Here is a 23,457-nt window from a genome sequence, read left to right on the forward strand (position 1 = left end):
GAGGGAGGGAGAGAGATGAATTTAATACCAGGAAAAGCCTGCCAGTGTCCTTGTCGACATCATCTCCCAGGGAATACGGGGAAGGAAGGTTTTTTATCTTTTTAAATAAGAAATGGCGAGCAGCCCCCCAGAGTCCAGCAGCACAGCAGCACAAACAAACACGCCAGAGACACACACACGCACTCAGGAATGGGGGAAGGGAGAGAGACAGAGAGAGGGAGAGAGACAGAGGGAGAGAGGGAGAGAGAGAGAGAGAGAGAGAGGGGAGGGACAGAGGGAAGGAGAGAGAGACAACACATGAGGACGGGAACAGGTAAAACAAAAAGTCGAAGGGAAAGGAAAAGGGTGACAAAAACACAGAAGAATGGAGAGAGAGAGGGAGAGAGAGAGGGAGGGAGGGAGGGAGAGAAAGAGTGTTAGAAAGAAAGAAAGAAAGAAAGAAAGAAAGAAACAAAGAAAGGGGTGAGATAAAAAGAAAGAAAGAGAGCAAAAAAAAGTGACAGAGAGAGAGAGAGAGAGAGAGAGAGAGAGAGAGAGAGAGCACTGGGACTCCCCTTCCTGCAGTCTCACAAACGCAGCACTTTGCAGCCACCCCGGACCTCCGTCAGCACCCGCACACTCCCCCGGGGCAGGTTAGGAGAGGGCCCGCACGTCACATACACCCCCACCCCCCCCCTCCAGGGGCCACACTTTCCGAGTCCCACTCCCAGCTGAGCTCACTAGGAACACAGAACACAGACGTGCCTCGCTCACCCTCTCTCCATCGCGCTCTCTCCATCCCTCTCTCTATCACTCACTCCCCTCTCTTTCTCCATCTCTCCATCTCTCGCTCCTGCTCACATTCCCTGCTTCCCTCTTTCTCCCTCTCTCTTCACCCCCCGCACCCCCCTCTCTCTCTCTCTCTCCAGAGCAGAAACACTTGTGCGCCGTCTGTGGGCTTTGAGTTGCGAGCCAAGCCCACATCGAGATAAAGATCTCGCTCTTCAGGCTGGATGTGGCACGCTGTTGCGTGAGGGGACTTAATGCACAGCCAGTCAGACACACAGCCCAGACGCCATCACTGTCACAGGCTACGGCTGTGGCACCCAGGTCACATGACTGCCAGACAGCCAATCACAGCTGAGGGCTACTGATAGAACCCATATGTAGCTGTGTGGAGACACCGTCAGGAACCAATCAGCACAGATGGATTATTAATACTGGGCCGTGATTGGAGTTTTGTGAGGAGAGTGTGTGTGAGCGTGTGAGTGTGTGTGTGGGGGGGGACTGGAGAGCTGTTCTGTTGTAGTGTTCCAGAACCGTGGCCAAGCGCAGAGCAAAGCGAACCGGAGCGGTGCGGAACGTGATGACAGACGGGTTTGAACCCACTGACACGGGCCAACTGAGACCCTGGAGGCGGACATCTTGGAACACAGGGGAGATGATGCGCGCAGACACACACACACACACAAAAACACACACACACACACACACTCCACAGGAAGCCAGAGGCAGCCAGAGCGTCTGTGTACACCTGGACTCCGGTCCCCCGTGCCCTGTGAAAAGTGCTCCATCCTCCCTCTCTGCACACGGACATGCGTCTCCCCCGTCCTCCCTGGTTCTGTCTCGTCTGCCTCACTCTCTTTCTCGTCCTCTCCTGCTAGAATCTCCCTCTCGATCCTGCACTCTCCCTCTCCATCACTCTACTCTCTTTCCTGCTCCTCTACCTATACTGTATGTCAGCTTACACCTCTTCCTCCCCTGATCCACTGCCTCTTGCAAGGGTAAGGAAATATCCATTTGCCTGAGGAAGACCCAGCCGGGTCGAAACGTTGCAGCACATAATAAATGTATGGGAGTTTTTAGCAGAGTGCGGGCATTTCATCCTTTTTGAAGGAAATATCCATACACTTCAATATCACTACAGTATATTATGGTATGTGATACTTTAACAATGATCAGAAACACTGAATCAATGCTTTTGTTCCTAATGTCTAAGGTTAAGCTGCATAAAAAGTAGAGCTATGAGGTGTGTGTGATATTATGCAAATCCAGACCGTACTGTTCCGATTACATTCTGAAATGTAAATGCATGCAATGCAATTAATTAAAAAATATTGAATCCTAGCCCCTATTTCATAAGTGTTTTAGCGACTGTATTCCTCCTCCTGTCTGTCTGAGTGGACTCTGTTTGTCCTCCTCTTCATCCCTCCTGCTCTCCTTCCCTCCCTCATACCCATTCTCTCTCCCTCCATCTCTCTGGATGTGGGCTACAGGCCATGTGGAATTGATATTAGAGATATTAGCGGGGCCTCGGTGCGGGACGGGTGTGTGTGTGTGTGTGTGTGTGTGTGTGTGTGTGTGTGTGTGTGTGTGTGTGTGGACGGGTGTGTGTTTCCCCCAAGAGGGGCTTGAGTGTGACATCTCCAGCAGGCTCATGCTCGCTCCTGTGCTCCCCTGGCCCAGACGGACAAACGCCGGCCAACACCAGCCAAACAGTGAGCCTATAACAACAGAGTTCATACCTGTCTGGACCGACGAGGAGTCCCAACTGCCTGCAAACTCCGTTGACGTCTCGCCTTCCTCGACCGCTGCACAGATAGAGATAGATGAGGAGAGAGAGAGAGAGAAAGAGAGAGAGAGAGCGATGGATGGGGGGATAGAGAGAGAGAGACAGAAGGAAGAGGAGAGGGAAAATAGGCTTGGTTAGACAATTGCTCTTGCAAAAAAAAACACATGCTTTCTGAAAAAACTTCTGTGTAAATCCCACAAACAAATATTCCTGAAAGTCTATCAAGAGAAGCCTAGACGCATCAGACACGGAGCAAAAGGAAAAAAGGAGGAGGAGGGGTGGGGTGGGATGTGGTGGGGGGGGGACAAAAAATGACACAGAAGTAAAACACACGCAATGACACGAGACGCAGTCTTGCGTGTGATTTGGCAAACTTCAAAGCGCTTCTTTGGAGTGTGCGCAGGGCTGTTTGCTTTGTAGGGTTTGTTTTCATGTTCTTTTTAAGAGGTGCAAAAAAAAAAAACAGGTAGGCAAACAACAGGATCAGAGACGGGGGAGTGTGTGTGTGTGTGTGTGTGTGTGTGTGTGTGTGCACGTGTGTGTGTATGAAGGTGTGTCCTGGGCATGTGTGGTGTGGTACGTGTGGAGTGTGGAAGTGTGTGTGTGCTGCCACACAAACAGGAAATGGCAGCCGTCAGGACACAATGAAATACATTCCCCCTGGGCTGCACACAGACGAGCGGACACACACACACACTGCCACACAAACAGGAAATGGCAGCCGTCAGGACACAATGAACACATTCCCCCACCTCTGCACACACACACACACACACACACACTCACACACAGAGAGAGACATACTGAACACATTCCCCACCTTGACATAACCTTCACACACCAGTCTTGCTCTATCAGGGACACACACACGCACACACACACACACACACACACACACACACACACACACACAGAGAGAGAGCACATACTGAACACATTCCCCCACCTTGACATAACCTTCTACAGGCCAGTCTTACTCTATCAGGACACACACACACACACACACACACACAAACACATAATTGATGTGCATGTTTTGTAAGGACAAAAGGAATCTCTTTTTAGGCCAACCCTGACATGCGATGCACAGCAGGCACAAGAAACACACACACAAACACAAAGTGTAAGTAAGCTGGTGCCTGACTAGCTGCAGTAGTCTTCTTCATAGTAGCGCTGTATGAGAACAGGCTTGCACATCCTCCCCAGTACAAAGGCCTAATCTCCTGTGCCAGCATTTTGGAGTTTGGAGCTCTCGCGCACACACACACACACACACACAAAAAAGCAGGGCCCGAAGGCTGTGCTGAAACCCTGACCAGAGCGGAAAGGATCGTTCGTGTGAATGATCACATGAATAGTGTTGCTACAGCTAGCCTAGGCAACTCACACACACACACACACACACACACACACACACACACACACAGAGAACACACACACACAGAAAAAAGCAGGGCCCGAAGGCTGTGCTGAAACCCTGACCAGAGCGGAAAGGATCGTTCGTGCTGGAGGAAAATGTGGTTAGATGTGCTCCCCCCGGCACGGCACAGCGCTGCAGATTCTCTAAACCACTTCCTCGACCCCCCTCGCCCCTCTCCCCCCAAAGAGTCCCTTCTCTGCCACCCCCACAGCCCCCTCCCCCGACCAACCCCCAGAGTGCAGGCAGCCCTGCCAGCCTGAACACATTCTTTCCACGTTATATGCTCATCATGAGTGCAAGGGCTTTGGGCACAGACACACATACACACACACACACACACACACACACACACACACAGGGGCAAATGGACAATCTCCATCTTAAACAAACATACCCATACACACACACACACCATTACACTCTTACACACACACACACAAACACACAAACACACACACACACACACTCCTGTGGTCCAGGCGTCTCTCAGCAGGGTGGTCGGTGTGAACTCAGCTCCAGTGACACTCCAGTGTTTCATATTCCACCTCGCAGCCAAGGGCAACAGCCTCGGACTCTGTGCTCTCCCTAAAACTGGCCTGCTCCCCTACCCTCCCCACACCTCCTCTCCAGTCCTCCACAGCACCCCCTCCCCCTGAGCCTGCCGCCTCTCCTGCCCTCCCCCTCCTCCTCCTCCTCCTCGTCAGCCGAGGGCCAGGCCCTGGGACTCACGTGTTGGACGGGGCAGGGCCCGGACCAGAATGGCCCGCTTGTTAGGAGCCTGAGAACCCGGAGCCAGGAGCCTCCCCGCACGCCAGGGTCCCACTCCTGGTTCTGTGCCGATGCACCTCACCCAAATACACACACACACACACACACATATACTCCTCGCACACAAACACACACACACACACGAGCACACTCCTCGCACACACACACACACACACGAGCACACACACACTCCTTACACACCAGGGTCCAAGTCCTGGTTCTGTGCCGATGCACCTCACACGCCTCACTCTTTCATTCATGGGACTCCTCTTGCCCTCTCCCTTTCTCCATCCTTTCTCCCCTTTCCCTCCTCCTCCTCCTCTTACTCTCTAACTCTGTTTTTCCTCTCCCTTTTCTATCCTTTTCAATCACTCTCTCAGATTTTCTCCATCTCCCTCGGTCCTTTTCATCCACCCTTTATTCCTCTCTCTCTCTCTCTCTCTCTCTCAGCCCATTTTGGCTGCACATGCCCAATCTCTCTCCCTGGAACTGCTCGTCTAAACACTCTCCCTCTCTCTCCCCCCTCCTGTCTCTCCTCAATGCCTCCATCCTTCCAGTTCCCGATGGAACTCCTTCCATGGTCGGCGTTTCTGGCTCTGACGCCTGTCCAGTGCAGTGTTGTTTTTCCCTGAGACCAGGGGCCTTCTTGCCGGGCTTTTCCAGTAAAGCACCGGCAGAGAGCCTGGGCCACTTCGGGCCGCCCCCTCGACCCCTCCGCAGCCACCCCACCCCACCCCAGACCCCCCATCCCACCCCAGACCAGGCCACACTAGTGCTACTGCTGGGTGGGTGAGTGTGTGGAGAATACTGCTGGGTCCTCTAGGCTTCACAACACAACACAACAAACATGGCAGGTGCGCACGCCACACACACACACACACATACATACACACATACATACACAAGCGAACACACGCATACACACAAGCACACACAGCCAAAAGGAGCTGGTAGTTGGTGTACTCTTAGAGCATACAGGGAGCTTTAGCACGGATCACTGGCAGACAAAGATACCCCCCTCGCTGCAACCCTCCCCAGGATTACTTCTCATTTCCTCAAATACTTAATCCAAAGAAAGATGTCAAAAATGTAGCAAAGGACAAAACAGGCATGGCACTAAAAAAAAAGGAAATATTATGAAGTGAAGCAAAACAACGAGTGCTTCTCCCAACACAAACATAAAACATAACCCAAAACTACATAGGTGTGGCGAATACCACGGGGCTGGGCCACGAAGTCCAGGCGCTTGATTCCTGAAGACATGACTTCCCAGTGGAGGGAGAGGGAGAGGGAAAACATTAAATTACACCCAATCACAGGAGCACTCATCCTGCATTAAATGCCTCATTAGAGAGAGAATATTGGAGGGTATTCAGGCAGAGAGACAGAGCGGTGGTGGCAGTATGTGTGTGTGTGTATGCGTGCGTGCGTATGTGCGAATGTGTGTGTGTGTGTGGTGTGTGCGTGCATGTGCGCGCGCATGTGTGTGTGTGTGCATTTGTGTGCATGTGTGTGTGCATATGTGCGCGCGTGTGTGTGTGTGTGTGGAGGATGGCACGACGCCAAACAGTACCTCCACATTGCTGCTGCAACTGCCAGTCCATTCACCTTCAGGCAACCACACACACACACACACACACACACGTTTAAAAACAATGGAGCCAGAGGCACTGTCAGTCCTCTGCCTCCCACACAGTTCTGCTCTGAACCACACTGGGTAAACATCCAACTTGGAGAGACTTCACCCACTACACACAAGGTAGCACACAGCAGCTGAAACAAGCAGCACACACACACACAGGCCATATCTAGGACTGCAATTCATTAATAAAGCATTGCAATGCAATAGTATGTCACACGCATTATTATCTGGCATCTGGCAGCATCCCGACACCAGAGCGGCAGAGCCGCCGCCTCTTCTGGCCGTGACAGAGTTTGTTTGCTCTCTGATGAAACTGACCAGGGTCAGAGAACTTCACACTGAGCACCACTTCAACAAGCCCACACACTGTGTTACCATGGAGAGACGGAATGATGTCACTGGTGTGACACAGACAAACGTGTATCATGCACACACACACACATACACACAGAAACACACCCAACAAACACAGACACACAAATATCTCATTACATTACACATATTAACACAAACACATACACAAGGTGTGCTGCAGATCTGCACACACATCTGCAGACAGAGCGAGTGCACGCGCACACAGGCGCGCGCGCACACACACACACACACACACACACACACACACACGCACACAAACACACACACAGGTGTGGCACACACAACACACAATGGCGGCGGGATGGGCTCAACAGATGTGCGCCACAGGGTTACAGCTGTTTCCCATGGCGACGATACAGCACTGAGTCAAACCCTTCAGCTCAATCAGGAAAGAAAGAATGAGAGAGAGAGAGAGAGAGAGAGAGAGAGAGAGAGAGAGAGAGAGAGAGAGAGAGAGAGAAAGGGACCCTGTGGATTATGAAGACCTCACAGTGCGCTCACCACGTTGCACAAACAAAGCCCAACTCACAGAGAGAGACCACATATGTGAGAGGGAGAACGAGAGAGTGAGAGAAAAAGAAGGAAAGAGAGAGAAGAGTAAGAAGAAAACAGTAAGAGGGAGGGAGAGAGAAAGGCAGAAAAAAAAGGTAAAAGTCATTAGAAAGAGATAAAAAATAAAAAAACATTCTAATAAAAGCATTTTCCTGATTTTTCTGCTGGGAATTGCTAGCCTTCATTAGCAGTATAGAGGTATTAATTTATTTCCATATTTATACCCCCCTCCATGTCCCCTGAGTGCCAAGCACTGGGAGTGTGAACCCAGAAATCAGTGGGGGGGCACGATCTGGGAGTATGTGCATGTGTGTGTGCGTGTGTGTGTGTGTGAGTGTGTGTGTGTGTGTGTGTGTGTGTGAGTGAGAGAGAAAGTCTGATTGAGATTGCATGACGTTGTGTGTATGCAAATGTGTTGTTTTTGTATGTGAAACAATGTGTGTGTGTGTGTGTGTTTGTGTGTGTGTGTTTCGGTACTGTGAGCGTAATTGGAAGTGTGTAAATGATGTAAACTAAATGAACACTGCAGAAAGGTACAATGAAAGTACAATGCAATCAGCTGAGACCAAACAGCATTTTTTTTTTCTAGAAGTTTCCACACTTCCAGTCATTTAAACCACCTCCACACACTGCTAATGCCAATCCAGAAATTACTGACCCCCTGCTTCACTAACCCAACCAAATGTCAGACCATTGCATTCCTCCATAAAATGTTCTGTTCTGGAGGAGTGCGCTAGGCTAGCTAGTGCTAATGACTCCAGCATGTTGGTGTGGGTTACCTTGGATACCCTCAGAGCGCAAGCCATAATGCGAGCAGCAGCAGCCAGGCTGAGGCTGAGGCTCACAGAGCTCGTCTCGGGGGCCTGCCGTACAGATGTGAGGCATGCGGACTGGACCGCTTCCGCCCCGAACACCAAAACATCCTCCGGCCCGGTAGAGACCGCTTACCAGAGGAGCCAATCGCCGAGCCCTTTGAGACAGAATGTTATATGTGAGTGTGTGTCTCTATGTGTGTGTGTGTGTGTGTGTGTGTGTGTGTGTGTGTGTGTGCATGCATATGTTTGAATGCAATGCAGCAAGCTCAAGGCAGCAATGAGTTATATAGATAGGAAATAAGGAGCTCGTCATGAGAAATTATTTTAGGCCTTGTCTATTTTACGCTGTGCACATATAATACATATGCATCCATAGTGTACTTCTGTGTGTGTGTGTGTGTGTGTGTGTGTGTGTGTGTGTGTGTGGAGTGTGTTAGGTAGAAGCAGGATAAGTCTGCATCCCAGAGAAAGCATTAAGTGTTTATCAGCATTGCAGGGGTGGACTGCTCTTTCTCTCGCTCTCCCTCTACACTCGCTCTCATTCTCTCTTTAAACTATTATTTAAGCGAGGAAAAAAACACAATCCCTCAAGGGCCACACAAACACAAAACACACACACACACAGAGCTAGGCGGGAGAGAGGGAGAAAACAAAAAAACAGGCACATACTGAAAAAAAAAAAAAACATTCAAAATACTTAACACTCTTTTATTTCCGATGCTATTGAAATTACCCTGCCCGTTAATTATCTTACTGGCGGAAAGAGCAAGGTGGTGCAGATATTTGCATTTCAGGGTCCCCGTTAAGTAGCCCCCCCCCCCCACACACACACACACACCGTTAAGCAGTGTTGCAACATTGCTCACACCAGTGTTGCTGTCGGCAACGCAGCAATCTGTGCGAGGCGATGCAAGGGTAGAGATCAAACGAGCGAGTTAAAGACGCCACAAAACACACACACACACACACACACACACACACACACACACACGCACACAGAGACGAGACACAAGCATGTAGCAGACGGTTAGCCTCTGCGGATACACAGCAAGTGAGTCTGTACAGTAGGAGGAGTTTTCATTTATCTGAGTAAAGATTAGCATCCCGGGTGAGGATCAGCATCCACCCAAGCACACAGGTAGACAAACGCCTGCAATGATGAGTCAATATGAGCATACAGATGAAGCACACACACACACACACACACAAACATGACCATTGCTTTGTGCACTATATTAGATACACCCCTCGTATACAAATTGCATAGAAATAGACATAGTTCAGCTAGAGGAGTAGAGGAGCACATATCATTGATATGTATCAGGTGCATGATATATATCGTGAATATAAAATCACACACACACAAGCATAGACACAAACACAAGTACACACACATATACTAGTGTGTTTTAGTTTGGGGGGGGTGTCGGGGCAACCCGGCCAGCAGCCTGGTGTGCTGTGACCCAGGTCTAACACCGCTAGCTCACAGCCACGGCCCTTAACAAGCAGCACACCACACACACAGGCCCCCTGCCTCCCACACACACACACACACACACACACACACACAAGCACCACAGGTGAAGCATCAAAGAGAGGCCCCTGACTGCACACAGGCACGGCCCCCACCACCAAGAACAAAAAAGAAAGAGAAGGAGAGGGGAGAAAGAAAGAAAGAAAGATGGTGTGATGTGGACAAAGAGACTAACGAATGGAAGGCGGGGGAGCAGGAGGGAGAATTATGCAGCTAGGTTGTTATGATCATGTTGTACAAGTAAAGGCACAGTACCTTTAGAATAAAAGAAAGAAAGGGGCACAGAGGAGGGATGAAGAGGAGAGGAGAGGTGGGACGCATGTGCAAACAGCATCAGAGAGAGAGAGAGAGAGAGAGAGATGAGGTAAGGTCTCACCTGGGCCCATGCTCCACTGCAGTGTCTGCAGCAGAGGCAACCTGTGAATACCTAATGCCTGAGGTGGGCGTGTGTGTGTGTGTGTGTGTGTGTGTGTGAGTGAATAAGTGTGTGTGTGTATATACAGTATGTGCATGTTCATTTCTCTATGCATGTACTCGTGTGGTTGTGTGTACACGTCTGACCGTGTGTGTGTGTGCGTGTGTGTGTGTGTGTGTGTGAGGTGCATGAGCCCAACCCTGTTGCTGGCCCCTGGCCATTCTGTCTGATTAAGTCTTCTACACTTAAGGGATAAAACCCTTCTCTCTCTCCCTCTGGAAGCTATTAGCGGACCCCCATTTGTGCCTACGTGTGCGTGTGTGTGTGTGTCTGTGTGTGCCTTGGGATGTGTGTGTCTGTCTATCTCTATGCAGGAAATGTGTTTCAGTGTTTGAATTTTAATGTAATCAAACCATAAGTGTGTGTGGAAGTGTATTGTATAACTGTGTGTCTTTTACTGGTAGAACAAAACAGACATGGTTCAGACAGGGGAGTTCTGACCAACAGCAAAGTGTTCCTTATTAATAACGCACACACACACACACACACGGAGAGGAAAACTTCCTCAGTAAATCATGCCTTTGTATAGAGAACTGGCCCAAGGTTTCTAACACCATCCCTCAGTGAACGGCAGACTTCATCAAGGCAGGATGAGAACCACAGAAGAGAGTTCTGTCAGTCTCTCTCCACAGCAATCTTTTACGGTATCCTTCAGTCCACTCAGCCATCATTAAGGCACACACACACACACACACACACACACACACACACACACACACACACACACACACACACACTTGTGCACATGTTCTCCCACACACACGTATACATGATGTGTACAAACACTCACACAAACAAAACACACACACAAGCTCACACATACAAGCTCACACACACACACACACACACACACCTTGGCCATGCTCTCGAGCACAGCTAGTGTGGGGGGAGTGGGAAGAGAGCGGGAGTGCCTCTGTTTTCCAGATAATTAATGAAAGATAAAAGCCTGACTTGTTCTGCATGGCTTAATGGCTTTTAATAGCGGGCAGGATGACGGGAACACGCGCGGCACTGTCTCCAGGCACAGGCCTGACCACCCTCCAGGGAGGAGGATATGTTAGGAGGGAGAGAGAGATGAGGGAGTTTGGCTAGCACAGGCACTCAGCTTCAACACAGACAGGCAGGCACAATCTAACACAGAAACACCAATGTGTACAAGACTCCTAACACACTCATGCACGCGCACATGCACGCACGCACACACAGGATTGTATGTGACACAACAAATGGATCAATACATACATGATATACTCACAGAAGGATGCAATCACACACACACACACACACATACAGTACACACACACAAAGAAATAAGTTAATGGCTTAGAAATGTGCAAAATTCACACTAAACCCACGGTGGCATGGCCAAATGAGGACCCTAAGTGTGAAATCAGATTTAGGAAGCTTTAGGCGTTTAACTCACTGCATACAGAGATCCACCTCAATCTCTCTCTCTCTCTCTCTCTCTCACTCACACATTCATAGAGACATCCAGTCCCATTCCAGAAATCTCATAGACAAACACAGCCACGTCATACTCATTCACACACACACACTTTTTATTTCTCTATTACACACACACACAAAACTGCCACCTATAGACCAAAAGAAAAATACAGACCTAAAGACAAATGTTGGCAGGCAGACACACACACGCAAATGCAGTCACACACACGTAGATATTCACACACACACAGAGACTGGCAGTGGTGTGATGCGGTGGCAGTGGCGGCAGCGTTGGCTGTTGGCATGGAGACAGCAACAGACAGGTAAAGAGAGGTCAGAGGGAAATGCTAGCGCCTGACAGCTAATGCATCAGCATGGCAATCATCACAGAGAAGATGCGCCATGTAGGGCAAATATTTACACGCCGCTAGTCATTAGTTACTTGGCAAGTGACAGGACCGTTGCCACGGCAATTCGCTCCTCGTTATTTTCCCCTCTCTCTGATGCTCAGTACTTGTAGTCTTTTGTTTTCTCTCCCTCTCTTGACTCTCCACTGATGCTGGATCAGTTTGTGTTGTTGTTGTTGTTGTTGTTGCTTCTCTTGGCCCAGTTGTCAGTCAATCCCCATCTTTCTTATCCCTGCCCCTCTACCCCCCGTGCCCTCACCCCCCTTCGCCACTCTCCCTCGTCAATGCCCCCCTGCCCCACCCCCCTCTAAAGCCGTAGTCACAGCGCGGCGTGGCTGGGATGACGGAGATGAGAACTCCCAGGGTGCCGTGCGGCTCTGTACGGCTCAGCGTGCGGAGGAGCAGGCGGAGATGGAGCAGCGGGGGCTCTTATCGCTCAAATGGGTCACCGTGTCCAATCAGGCATTTCCTGCTGGACAGGACTCGCTCCGCCTCCGCCACCTCTCCCCTGGATCCTGCACTGCACCGCGTTCTCCTACTGGCCGGCTCCCGCGTCCCTCAGGGGCTGGGGGTGTGTCTGCACCAGCACTGGCCGAGCCTGGCGCCAATCTCGCCGGGCCGAGTGGAGTCGAGTCGGAGTCGGGGGTGAGCGGAGCTGAGTCGAGCCGGCCCTCGGGGGCCCCGTGGGGGACTCCACTTCAATGGCCCGTCCTCCAAGCCGGGGGAGCAGGGGGACGCAGGACGGAAGCTGATTAACCAAATACTTTTATCAGTGCCGAAACTGCCCTGCCTGCCGCACAAAACAGCCTTAAAAACACACACACACACACACACACACACACACACACACACACACCACACACCATGGCTGGCCAGAAAAGCACTAATAGCAGAGGATGGGGTGGAGGGATGGAGGGATGGGTGGAGGGATGGAGGGATGAGTGGAGGGCTGGAGGAGCAGCTGAAGGCTTAGATGGCAGAGAGGCACGATAAAGCCTGATGAGGCGCAGAGCGGAGCACGCAGCATGGAGCACGGAGAGGAGCGGAGAGGAACCGAGCGGCTACACAACTCTGGACGTCTGGCCGCCTGGCTCCTTGCTATGTCTATCTGTACGCCTGTTTGTCTGTCTGCTAATCTGTCTGCCTGTATGTCTGTCTGTCTGCCTGCTTACTTGTCTGCCTGTCTATCTGTATGTCTCTCTGACTGCTTACTTGTCTGTCTGTCTATCTGTATGTCTGTCTGACTGCTTACTTGTCTGTCTGCCTGCTAGTCTGTCTGTCTGTAGGCCTGCCTCCATACCAGCTCATTGCCTCCCAGGCCAGGGCCACTCCTAAAGGCTGCACTGCCGTCCAGCTGCTCTTCTCCAGGAAGGAGGGATGGAGTGACAGAGAGAGGAAAGAGGGAGAGAGAGAGAGAGATGTGGGGAGGGAAAGGGGAAGATGGATGGAGAGAGAGCCAAAACAGAGAAAGAAAAATAGAGAAACCTACAGAAAAGTAGGATAGAGGTAGAGCAAAGTAGGAGAGAGAAAAAGAGAGAGAGAGAGAGAGAGATGAAAGCTGGACGAGTGAGGGACGGGATGTTTGGAGGGGGTGGACAGAGGGATGCTGGAAGGCAGAGAGCAGGAGTGGGAGGACGCTCGCGGTGCAGCTGCGCTTTCCTGCAGCTCCTGGTTGCTCAGTGCCCTGAAGAGAAACTGACGGTCAGTCCAAGCCAAGCATGGGGCTTATGGGCTCCTCTTTCTCTCTCTCCATCTCTTTCTCTACATCGCTCTCTCTCTCTGGCTCTCTCTCTCTCCATCTCTCTCTGGCCGCAGGCTTACAGGCAGCAGCCCACGCCAGCACCTCCTTCTCTCAGCAGCAAAGCCAGACGAGAGGAGCTGTGTGTCCATCTCTCCCTCCATCCCCCAATCTTTCTCTCTCTCCATCTCCATCTTTTCTGCTGTCGTTCTCTTCTGCAATCCATCTCTGGCTACACCTCTCAATATTTCCATCTCTACATCACGTAGTTTCAACTGGCTTCCTCTTTCAATCCGTCTCCATCCCTTGCTCACCTTCTCTTCCCCTCTCTCGCTCTCGCTCCCTCTCTCTCTCTGTCTCCCTCTCTCTCTCCCTGTCTCTCTCTGCATTGCATCAGTTGAGAGCAGTGCCTCCGCCTGGCTGGCAGGCTGGCCAGTCTCTTCCTGTCAGGGGGGGAGCCAGGCACCCCACAACCGACAGATGTGGACTAGCCCTTATTCCCCAGCAGTGCAACAGTTTGCTGTAAAACAGCAGAATTACTCTGTGCCAGATCCCACTTCCTCCAGCCCAGAGAAGCGTGTGTGTGTGTTTGTGTGTTTTGTTTGTTTGTGTGCGGGGGGGGGGTTGGAGCACATGCAGACTTACAGTATTTAAAACATGAATTTTTGACAAAATTGAGATTTTAAAATTCTCTGACTTTTTCCTTGTGTGTGCGGGAAAACTTTGACTATGATGGTTATGGCATTTGGCAGATGCTTTTGTCCAAAGTGAATAGAAACACACACACACACACACACACACACACACACACACACACACACAACACAGAAACCATGGAATCATGGCGCACCTGATACAAAGCCAACATAATACAAGCATACATAAATACATTCATACATAACTCCTTATACTAAAAAGCTCCTGATCACCCCCCACACACACACACACACACCCAACAACAACCCCCCTACCCCACACACATCCAGAAACCCCTCCACCCCTTAGTTTGAGACAGCTCAAACTAACCACGACAGAGTCCTCATCCACTGCAAGCAGACCTGAGCACAAAAGCAGGAAACTCGACTGCCTACAGCTCACTGGCTCACACATGCTGAAAGCACAACCTTTCACACACTTGGTTGCACAAACAACAGGCCTGCACACACACACACACACACACACACGCACACACGGCACATTCCTGGCAGATCATGGCAAGGTTTCCTGCTTGTGTCGTCAGTAGCCTCTTCCTGAGGAAAAGCCCTGGGTGCAGTCAACCAGGCCTTTTCCTCACCATCACCCCCCCCCCCCCACCCTCTGTGATCCGCACAACCATCCACACTTTTGTCCCAAGTAGCTAAGGATACACATGCAGTACACTCACAAACAAACAAACACAAACACAAACACACAGTAAATAAACATATGGGCAAACTAAAATAGATATAGCACCATATTGCAAATGACACTAGCACACAGAAAAAAAATCCCACTCTTATATTGAGGTGTAGAAGCAAGGGCTTCCCAATCCATAAGCCAAATCTAGCACTCAATACATAGACAGGAACATTAAGGCTGCATAATATTTATTTATTCAAACACTAACAAACAAATACACAGACAGACACAGACACACACAGACACAGACACACAGTCTGCTGTATATTTGCTGTGTTCGGAAGCAAGCTACACAGGCGGGATTAAAGGGGCTCTCAGATCTGAAATTTGTTTTTCACCCGTCTCTCCTGTCAAAGCCGCGAGGAAAAATGTTTTCAATATACCTGCAGCTTGTACATAAAACACTAGAGAGAAAGAGAGAAAGAGGGAGAGAGAGAGAGAGAGAGAGAGAGAGAGAGAGAGAGAGAGAGAGAGAGAGAGAGAGAGAGAGAGAGAGAGAGAGAGAGAGAGAGAGGGTTGTGGAACAGAATGAAAGGGCGAGAGAGAGAGAGGTGAGAACAGAGTGATCTTGCAAAACAGACAGACAGAGAGAGAGACAGAAAGAGAAATAGAGAGAGAGAGAGAGGGGGAAATCAAAGATAGAAAGAGAAGGGAGGGGAGAAACAGGGTAATGAGGAATGATGTAGAGAGGTCGGAATAGCAGAGGAGAAGGAAGACGAGATAAGGAGAAGAGAGGAGTTGAGAAAAGAAGGGAGAGGGGAGAGAAGAGAAGAGAAGAGAAGAGGAGAGGAGAGGAGAGGAGAGAAGAAGAGGAGGAGAGGGGAGGAGAAGAGAGGAGAGAATAGGAGAGAAGAGGGGAGGAGGAGAGGAGAGAAGAGGGAGAGGAGAGGAGAGGAGAGGAGAGGAGACCACTGCACAGTACAGGCCGTCGCAGCACGGCCGAGAAGCAGGTATGATTAAATCACATCGGCTGTCTCCCGCTGTCATTGAGCGTGACACAGGTTCACAGGCATGGACACCCAGGACAACAGCGTAATCTCGTTCCCTCCATAATGATGCCATCAAACGGGGACGGAGGCCGGGAGAGGAGACGGCAACAGAATACCCCTCACCACACACACACACACACACACACACACACCTCCTGAGCAGGAAAGACAAATTTACAGCCCTACAAGAACACCCCACTAGTGCTTCTTTTCTTCTTGTCTCTCCTGTCCTCTCCTTTCTTTCTCTCCACTCCTCCTCTCCTCTAACCAGACCTTATTGACACCTACTCAGTGGAGAAGGGCAGAAAAAGCAGAGGATTTGACGCCTGTGACCTAGGAGGAGGAGGGAGGAGGAGAGAGAGAGAGAGAGAGAGAAGAGGAGGAGTGGGAGTGTGAGAAGCACCGAAAGAGAAAAAGAGAGAGAGAGAAAGGAGGAGGAGGAGGGCCTCTCAGGATCGCCCGAGTCTTTAGGGAGCCTCCAGAAATAGATGAGCTTGGAGTGTACCACCAACAAAACCCCCCTGTCGAGCTACGCAGGAGATAAGGGCACGAAAAGGGAGAGCATTGCGACACCCACACACACACACAGGCCTCCACATTCACTACACACTCGCACATACACTCACATACAAATAGATATACATAACATCTTCTAATACACACTCTAACTCTCTCTCTCACACACGCACACACACGCACACATTCACACACACGCACACACACACACACACACACACACACAAAATGAGTATGAGAGTCCTTGGCTGCCTGTGTGAGAGGTTTTAAGAATGGAAGGCCCTAATTGCCTTATCCTGTAGAACAAGCTGGGGAGTGCTTTTTGACTTGAGCTTCCAATTTCACGCTACGGCATTATTTACTTTGATACAGACTTGATTAGGCATTACAACACACACACACACACACACACACACATACACACACACACCCCTCTCTGCCAGCTTCTTGGCTCTTTTGTGCCACCGGAGGACAGATTAACTCCGCCATCGAGCTCCTTCAGAGGCGGGCGCACACTCGCTTTGTTTAGGCTTAAAGAGGCCTCTTTCCTTTCACTCCTCAGTTCTGCTTTTGTGTTTTGTTTTTGTGTGTCGTTCGGTTATGGGTGGGGGAGTTTCTAAGAACTAAACAACTGTACAATGTACACAGAAGATATGGCACCAGCAAAGCCCCTGTCGACTCGCAGGAGATAAAGGGCACGAAACAGCCGCGACACCCACACACACACACAGGCCTCCACATTCACTACACACTGCAGCACATACTTTCATACAAGTAGATATACATAACATGTTCCTAACACACACTCTAACTCTCTCTCTCACACACTTTACAGCACACATTCACACCGCATACACACACACACACACACACACAAAATGAGTATAGAGAGTCCTTGGCTGCCTGTGTGAGAGGTTTTAAGAATGGAAGGCCCTAATTGCACTTATCCTGTAGAACAAGCTGGGAGTGCTTTTTGACGAGCTTCAATTTCACGCCACGCATTATTTACTTTGATACAGACTTGATTAGGCATTACAACACACACACACACACACACATACATACACACACACCCCCTCTCTGCCCTTGGCTCTTTTGTGCCACCGAGGACAGATTAACTCATGTCCGAGCTCCTTCAGGAGGCGGGAAGACACTCGCTTTGTTTAGGCTTAAAGAGGCCTCTTTCCCTTTCCTCACCTCAGTTCTGCTTTTGTGTTTTGTTTTTGTGTGTCGTTCGGTTATGGGTGGGGGAGTTTCTAAGAACTAAACAACTGTACAATGTACACAGAAGATATGGCGCGGATGTGCATATATACATGTACGAGTGTGTGTGTGTGCGCGCGCGCGCATGTCAGTGTGTGTGTGTGTGTGTGTTTGTGTGTGTGTGAGTGAATGTGAATGAGAGAGGGAAACAGAGAGAGAGAGAGAAAGAGAGAGACACGGTGTATAGGAATGTTAAATTACCCACTCATCACCTCATAAGCATGTCCACAAGCAGCGTAGTCTCACAGAGAGAATATCTGGACTTCAAACGCAGCGTGGCAGACCCCCCCACCCCCCACCTCCCCTCCTCCCTCCTCCTTCCCAGCCCCTCTTATTCACCAACACCCACAGACACCAGCAGGACAGCACTGCAGACCCCAACACAGCACCTGGATTACAAAAGCCCCCTCCCACACACTGTTCCCAGACCTGTGTAAAAGGGAAAAAAAAGAACCTCCATCCATCGACGTATGAATAATGGATAACCATCACTGTGCGGTGTGCAGACCACAAGGTGTCTCCGGACGAGTGAAAGTTTAACGAAGAACAAATTGATGCGCGCCGAGACTTAGGCTGGTTATCTAGGCTGGCGAAAGTCTCCAAAGTTCAGCTTGAGGTTGTGATTTTCCTAAAAGACAACTGAACTAGTAGGAACTAACAGGGGAATGTGCACAAATTAAGAAACAGCTCCTATGTGCAGTATAGTAGTATATAGCACACAAAAACACAGCATGAGGAACAGACACCTTGACAGATTATTACAGCTGCTGCTACAAGACCCAACATGCTAACATGCTAATTCAGCTGACAATGGCAGCGCATTTAGCTTAAGCGGAAGAGCTGGCGATACAGCATAAAGGTAATTATGTCAGGCTAACATACTCAAGTCAGACTGACGGCACAGTGTTCAAGCTCAAGCTTCAGACTCTGTGTACTGTATATGAATAGTGTTGCTACAGCTAGCCTAGGCAACTCACAATAATAATAATAAAACCCTCGCCAGCCACACAGGTCATCAGATGCAGGGCTGCATGATTGAGCGGTGCAGAGTTCCTGACGGACAGCTCCCTGAGCGCCTTATCAGTGCTGCCGGTCAAAAGCAGACTGTCCATAGAAGCAGGCAGGAGAGGGAGAGGGAGAGAGAGAGAGCGAGCAAAATAACAGGCCAACAACAGCAAAAAAGAAAAGAAAAGAAATGTGAAAGTGAGAGAAAGAAAAGCTCTACATTTTTAAAAGAGCCCCGCTCCACCACTCTCCCCCACGCCCCATGCTCCATCAACAAGGCCCTGCAACCCGCAACCTCCCTCACCCTGCCATATCCTATTCTCTTTCTGCCCACACTCCCCCTATATCAGCCCTGGAACCAAGCAGGCCCCCTGTTTGATGGTGACATAAAGCATTTATTAGAGGCAGAGGGAGTGAGAGAGAGGGAGGGGGGGAGAGAGAGAGAGATAGGAGAGAGAGACAGGATGGACAGAATTCAGTGGGGTGGAGTTGTACTGCCGGGGCTGGTAGTGGAGTTGGTGGAGACAGGGAGAGGATGGAGGGGAGGGGGGGGGGGTGCAGTGGGGGGTGGAAGGAGGGTGGTGGGTGAAACGTTTTTTTGTTGTTGTTAAAGAATTCCACGCTCCTCGCCCATCCTGTGTCCGGTAGCGGACTCGTCCTTGTGTGTGTCGGCCGGGCCGACGGACACAAGGCCAGGGTAAGGAGGGCATCCTAAGGAATGTCCACCCACACAGACACAGACACACACACACACACACATGTGGAAGTCTGCTCTGGCTCTGATTAAGACACACATATTTACATGGGCAGGAGTAAGGTTTATAGAGGAGCGCTTAGCACACTAGGTTTTGGAGGCCTCGGCTGCTTTCCTTGGGGTGTGTGAACTCAACTGGTGAGCACATAACTGTTTCGCTAGACTAGTTACCATAGAGTTACCGTAGAATTACAGTGAAGCTGCTGAACAGCGTAAAGTACAGTAGAGGAGGAGAGGAGAAGAGAGAAGAGGAGGCAAAGAGGAGACATGAGGCAGGACTCTGACTTTGTCTTCAGTGTGCAGATATGAACAAGACATTTTAGGCTATGAGTGGTGTTTGCTTATGGACATACAAAAACTATTATCAGTGAATAGCAACACCTTACATATACTTACTTACACACACTCTGTCTGTCTGTCTGTCTCTCTCTCTCTGTGTCACACACACACACACTTTGTAAATGTCATTACTGTAAATCTTTTTAGCCCTTCTCTCCCTCTCCCTCTCTCTGTTCCTTCTCTTTCCTTCACTCTGAAACAGAAAATGACTTTAATTGTTTCTCCAGCATCACCCTGCTGTTTGCATGCTTTATTATTCTCCCCTCAGCGGGAGTCGTGCGTTCTCTCACAGAGAGAAAGAGAGAGGGAGAGAGAGAAAGAAAGAAAGAAAGAAAGAAAGAAAGAAAGAGAGTGAGAGAAGCAGCAGAGGAAATCAGACAAGGAAACACACAAGTGTCAAAAGAAAAACACACACCTCGACACACTCCCCGACATCTAGGCCCGCATGGCCTCTTTGCTCAAATGGCCAAGGCTGGAGAGGGCCAGTGGGGAGGCATGGCTGTGGCCATGACAGCCCGGCCTCTGAAGGGAGCTAAACGCCCGCGGTGCTCTCGCTTCCAGGGGCAAAGATGCCCATGCCGGGCCACAGGAAGGAGGAGGAGGAGGAGGAGGAGAAAGGGAGAAACCGCTTCACGGCTCAAATCAATTTGTGTGAGAGAGAGAGAGAGAGAGAAAGAAAGAAAGAAAGAGAGTGAGAGAAGCAGCAGAGGAAATCAGACAAGGAAACACACAAGTGTCAAAAGAAAAACACACACTCTCGACACACTCCCGACATCTAGGCCCACGCAGGCCTTTGCTCAGCCGGCCAAGGCTGGAGAGGCCAGTGGGGAGGCATGGCTGTGGCCATGACAGCCGGCCTCTGAAGGAGCTAAACGCTCACGGTGCTCTCCGCTTCCAGGGGCAAAGATGCCCATATGTCAGGCCACAGGAAGGAGGAGGAGGAGGAGGAGGAGAAAGGGAGAAACCGGCTTCACGGCTCAAATCAATTTGGTGAGAGAGAGAGAGAGAAAGAAAGAAAGAAAGAAAGAGAGTGAGAGAAGCAGCAGAGGAAATCAGACAAGGAAACACACAAGTGTCAAAAGAAAAACACACACTCTCGACACACTCCCGACATCTAGGCCCACGCAGGCCTTTGCTCAGCCGGCCAAGGCTGGAGAGGCCAGTGGGGAGGCATGGCTGTGGCCATGACAGCCGGCCTCTGAAGGAGCTAAGCTCACGGTGCTCTCCGCTTCCAGGGGCAAAGATGCCCATATGTCAGGCCACAGGAAGGAGGAGGAGGAGGAGGAGGAGGAGGAGGAGAAAGGGAGAAACCGGCTTCACGGCTCAAATCAATTTGGTGAGAGAGAGAGAGAGAGAGAGAGAAAGAAAGAAAGAAAGAAAGAAGAAAGAAAGAAAGAAGAAAGAAAGAAAGAGAGTGAGAGAAGCAGCAGAGGAAATCAGACAAGGAAACACACAAGTGTCAAAGAAAACACACACTCTCGACACACTCCCGACATCTAGGCCCACGCAGGCCTTTGCTCAGCCGGCCAAGGCTGGAGAGGCCAGTGGGGAGGCATGGCTGTGGCCATGACAGCCGGCCTCTGAAGGAGCTAAGCTCACGGTGCTCTCCGCTTCCAGGGGCAAAGATGCCCATATGTCAGGCCACAGGAAGGAGGAGGAGGAGGAGGAGGAGAAAGGGAGAAACCGGCTTCACGGCTCAAATCAATTTGGTGAGAGAGAGAGAGAGAGAGAGAGAGAGAGAGAAAGAAAGAAAGAGAGTGAGAGAAGCAGCAGAGGAAATCAGACAAGGAAACACACAAGTGTAGAGGAGGAGAGGAGCTGAGTGGCGTGGAGGAGAGGAGAGGCGAGGAGAGGGGAGGGAGTAGCAGACGAAAGCTGAGGAAGAGGAAACGATGAGGAGGAGTGGACATAGAGTGCGGAGGTGCAGGGGTGATTGGGAGAAGATACGGGGAGATAAACCACAGAGGTGAAGAAATAAACATTTGAAATGCATCCAAGCCGATTTAACATGGTGAAAGGCCATAGCCATCTCCAAGCCTTCTCCAGTAGCTGATTGCACAGCTTATAGCTTAAGGGAGAAATGCAAATGTGGGAAATCAATAAATGTGCTGCTACAAGACTGAATAGATTAGACAGGGAAAAAAGGAGTCGTAGAAACTCTAGTCTGCTGTACTGGACACCAAACCAACCACAGCAGCCTGAAGATTACATTTCGAAAGCCTCACATTAAACTAAACATTACGGGCCGGTTTCCCTCACATGGATTAAGCCTCGTCCAATAGACCAATAGCTCTTCTCTAGTTGAGGTCTACATTGAAGTTTCTTTCATTCTAGGCCTAGACTGTGAAACTGGCCCTATCAGACGCACTATGAATACCCCCGCTAGTTTTTAAAGCATCACTGCGTACGTTAGAGTTCCAGACTCACTCCCTGACACTTACAGAGGAAAACCATTACACCTACACGCAGTTAGTCCATTACTGGCAGGATTCCCAAGGCAATAACCACACCTTGTGCCTTCACCATCATAGCCCATCGCAATGTGTAGCGGAACGTGTTGCAGACATGGTGAAAAACTATAACTGTTCCTTTGTGTGTGTCTGTGGCAGCCAGTCACCCATGTGCGAGTCTCATGTCGTGTGCACGGGAGCGCACGGCTTTCTGAATGGCTGCTGTGCTATTTGTTTATTTATGTGAACATGTTGTTCCACCCGACCAGCCATTTTTAATCTAGCCCCTGCAGCAGCCCAAGCCGGGTTTCAGAGCGAGGCATGTTAGAGCGGCCAGGGTCCGTCGGGAACGGCTGCCTGGGGAACACGCTTTGGCAGGGTGGGGGTGTGTGTGTGTGTGTGGGGTGGGGTGGGGTGCGGGGAGGCATAGGCTGAACAAGAGGAAGGGAGGATGATGAGGGACGGAGGGGGGGTGGTGGTGGAGAGGTGGGGAGAGGCAAGGGTCTGCCAAAAAAGAAGAAAAAAAAGGGAAAAGAGGAGGGGGGGGGGGGAACAGAGTGACAACACAAACAGAATTAATAGTGCGAGTCGCCCTGGCGACGCCTCCTCTTCAGAAGCAAGCAGCGTGGCACGGCCCGGAGCAGTGGGGGTCGGGGGTCCAGGGGTGTAAGCAGGGCCGGGCCTGGAGTGGCCCGTGGTGTTCCGGCCCAGTGCGCTCCCGGTGCTGATAAACCCGACAGCTAAGCTGGTACAATGGCACGGGCTAGGACTGAGCTCTTGCATTAAGACAGATCCTTCAACACAAAACTAGCAGGCAGGCTGCTGATAAGGAGTTGTCATTGGCAGACACACGGCCCGCTGGGGAGCCTACCCCTCCTCTCCTCTCTGCTCTCTCTCCCTCGCTTTTCAGCACTCTTCTCCAGCGCTGCGAAGCGCCTACTCCTCCACAACAGTAGGGGCCGCTGTGGCGAAGCAGATGACTCATTCCCTGAGAAACAGGAAACATTTGGGCCGGCTCTG

The 23,457-nt window shown here is 50.5% G+C and overlaps 1 protein-coding gene across 1 annotated transcript in view; it reads right to left on the reverse strand.

Moving 5' to 3' along the window:
- The window catches only part of znf423 (zinc finger protein 423), a 159,024-nt gene that overhangs the window by 129,946 nt on the left and 5,621 nt on the right, over positions 1–23,457 (reverse strand). The window contains 1 exon segment of the mRNA XM_048257575.1: positions 2,505–2,570. Within this exon segment, the coding sequence (XP_048113532.1) occupies positions 2,505–2,570 (66 nt within the window).

The sequence above is a fragment of the Alosa alosa genome, chromosome 11 (assembly GCF_017589495.1).
Source record: "Alosa alosa isolate M-15738 ecotype Scorff River chromosome 11, AALO_Geno_1.1, whole genome shotgun sequence".
In the NCBI taxonomy this organism is placed as follows: domain Eukaryota; kingdom Metazoa; phylum Chordata; class Actinopteri; order Clupeiformes; family Clupeidae; genus Alosa; species Alosa alosa.